This window comes from Branchiostoma belcheri, unplaced genomic scaffold, assembly GCF_001625305.1.
Source record: "Branchiostoma belcheri isolate BF01 breed outbred unplaced genomic scaffold, Haploidv18h27 scaffold4, whole genome shotgun sequence".
NCBI classification, from domain to species: Eukaryota; Metazoa; Chordata; class Leptocardii; order Amphioxiformes; family Branchiostomatidae; genus Branchiostoma; species Branchiostoma belcheri.
In genome coordinates, this window is record NW_017804020.1 from 3,884,238 (window position 1) to 3,886,571 (window position 2,334).

The 2,334-nt window shown below is 42.1% G+C and overlaps 1 protein-coding gene across 1 annotated transcript in view; it reads right to left on the minus strand.

Annotated features, from left to right (window-relative positions):
* Positions 1 to 1,094, minus strand: part of LOC109476923 (galactose-3-O-sulfotransferase 3-like) — a 2,552-nt gene extending 1,458 nt beyond the window's left edge. Inside the window, exons 1-2 of the mRNA XM_019777940.1 lie at positions 900 to 1,094; positions 364 to 481 (exon numbers count right to left, since the gene is read on the minus strand). Coding sequence (XP_019633499.1) covers positions 364 to 481; positions 900 to 1,021 — 240 coding nt within the window. The 5' untranslated portion in view covers positions 1,022 to 1,094. The remainder of the gene's footprint in view (positions 1 to 363; positions 482 to 899) is intronic.
* Positions 1,095 to 2,334: the final 1,240 nt, after the last annotated feature.

The window sequence follows — 2,334 nt, forward strand, 5'->3', positions numbered from 1 at the left end:
CATTATGATTACTGAAGCAAAAAAACATATTGTTTTTGCTCTGTTTCTTCTTCTTATTCCGTTCCGAAGACTGGCCTCTCACCTTATAAATGACCTGAACCAGACGTCTGTCACCATGGTAACTAGTGTTGGGTTATATCATGTTGCAATGTCATAGAAGGAGGGATTTAAACTCCTGTCTGACCATATATGTGAATGTGTTTGAGTAAGAATTAACAGAGCAGACCATATGCGAATATATTACACTATGCATTTGCTTTGCAAATGTTACCTTTTTAACTCGGCAGAGCCTGTGTGTTCTCTGTATTTTGTAGTTTAATTAAAGTTATCACAGTCATTTTTACCCTTTAGCCCAGCACTTACCTTAATGAAGACGAAGTTGGTGACCGGACCATCGCAGCTGGCCTGATTTGTTGTGTCGGACGGTGACAGGTCACTCCGTAATGTAGGGCCTCGCCCGGTAATCATGCCCTCATGTGACCTGTTAAAAACAAGCAACCTTTGCTGGGAACAGGGTAACCTTAAATTAAAGGATTCAATACTGGCATTCCAGGAATAACTTAGCCTCCACAAGACCTTTCTATGGGAAAACGGATCGTAGAATTCGGCAAAAAAAAAGAGTAAAATTGGCCAAGGGAGTCTGGCCGCGGGGAGGTAGTTTCTTTCCCTCCTGTCAAACCTACAAGGCGGCCAAACTCCCCTGCCAATTATTCTCCTATACATGTATATAGCCAGAGTAGTTAGTCTGGTAGAGACTAGTAATTACTACTGTCATGATGCCATTTGTCAGTCTCTAAGCATATCTTCGAAGGGATGATCCTAACTGATACGTCTCTAAACGTGGGGAGGGCCCACAGAAATGTTTCCGTCTGGTAGTTCAAAAATATCTGTCACCTCACCTGTTCTCACCATAACGTCGCTTCGCTGGAAACCCCGTGTCTTTCCAACTCCACAGCATGCCGACATACAACACTACAGCCAGGCAGCTGAAATGCAGTATCATAGACCTTATCGAAGCCATTGTGTTGACATGTTTGTATAGTTCGGTTGTCTAAGACTAAGGGCACGACGATAGCAGGGCCGTAAGTCGAGCGTGATGTGATGCGTACGTTGCTTAACCAGAAAAACTACTAGATATAAAGACCAGCTCAAAGGCCGGGACTGATGAGCCCACGACCCTATACTGATTTGCGACCTTGCCAACCACACAGACGATATTAGCAGCGATGTAGTTGGCGACACTCAGACTCACACACACACACACGTACGCACACACACACACACACACACACACACAGACGCATAAACAAACACAAACGCATAAACACACACAGCCACATAAACACACACACACACACACACACAAACACAGACTCACGCACACACACACACACACACACACACACACACACACACACACACACACACACACACACACACACATACACACAGACGCATAAACAAACACAAACGCATAAACACGCACAGACGCATAAACACACACAGACACATAAACACACACACACGCACACAAACACAGACTCACGCACGCACACACACACACACACAGACACAGAGACACAGACGCATAAACACACAAACACAGAGACACACGCAAATACAGACACACACAAATACAAATACAGAAGCATACACACAAACACACACAGACACACAAAAACACAAACGCATAATTAAACACACACACATACAAACAAACAAACGCATAAACACAGAATAATAAAGTATAGTTCACTGATTTTAATTTCATTTGTGGTTCATTTCTATCTTTTTGTTATGTCCATCAAGTTGGCGCAGCAAAGCTGACGACCATTTTGCCGTGCTCCAGTTTAGTTCTTGACAGAAAGTAGAATTAACTGCGAACTCTTGGGTCCATTTGTCATCTCGAAATACTCTATCCCTCTTGCTTTTCCTAGATTTCCGACAATGGTACAGTACACTCTCTAATATAAAGTATATTGGACGTTGATATAAACTATAAGAGAAAATTTAAAGTAAAATGTATTATATCCTTTGATACAAAGTGTATTGAACTTAGATACAAAGTAAATATATTCTCTGAGACAAGATGAATTACATTCCATGCTACAAAGGGTGTTCTTTGATACACACTACTAGACAATGTGATACACATCACTAGACAAAGTGTATATATCTTTCATCCAGATTCAATTTGGTCTTGCTTTCTACTAATCTCTTCGTTTTGCCTTTCAAGTTGGAGCAACAAGGCTGTATTCCACTGCGTAGTGGTCCAGTCCAGTTCTTCACAGAAGGTCGAGTCAGCCAAAAACTCTCGGCTAACACACACACACA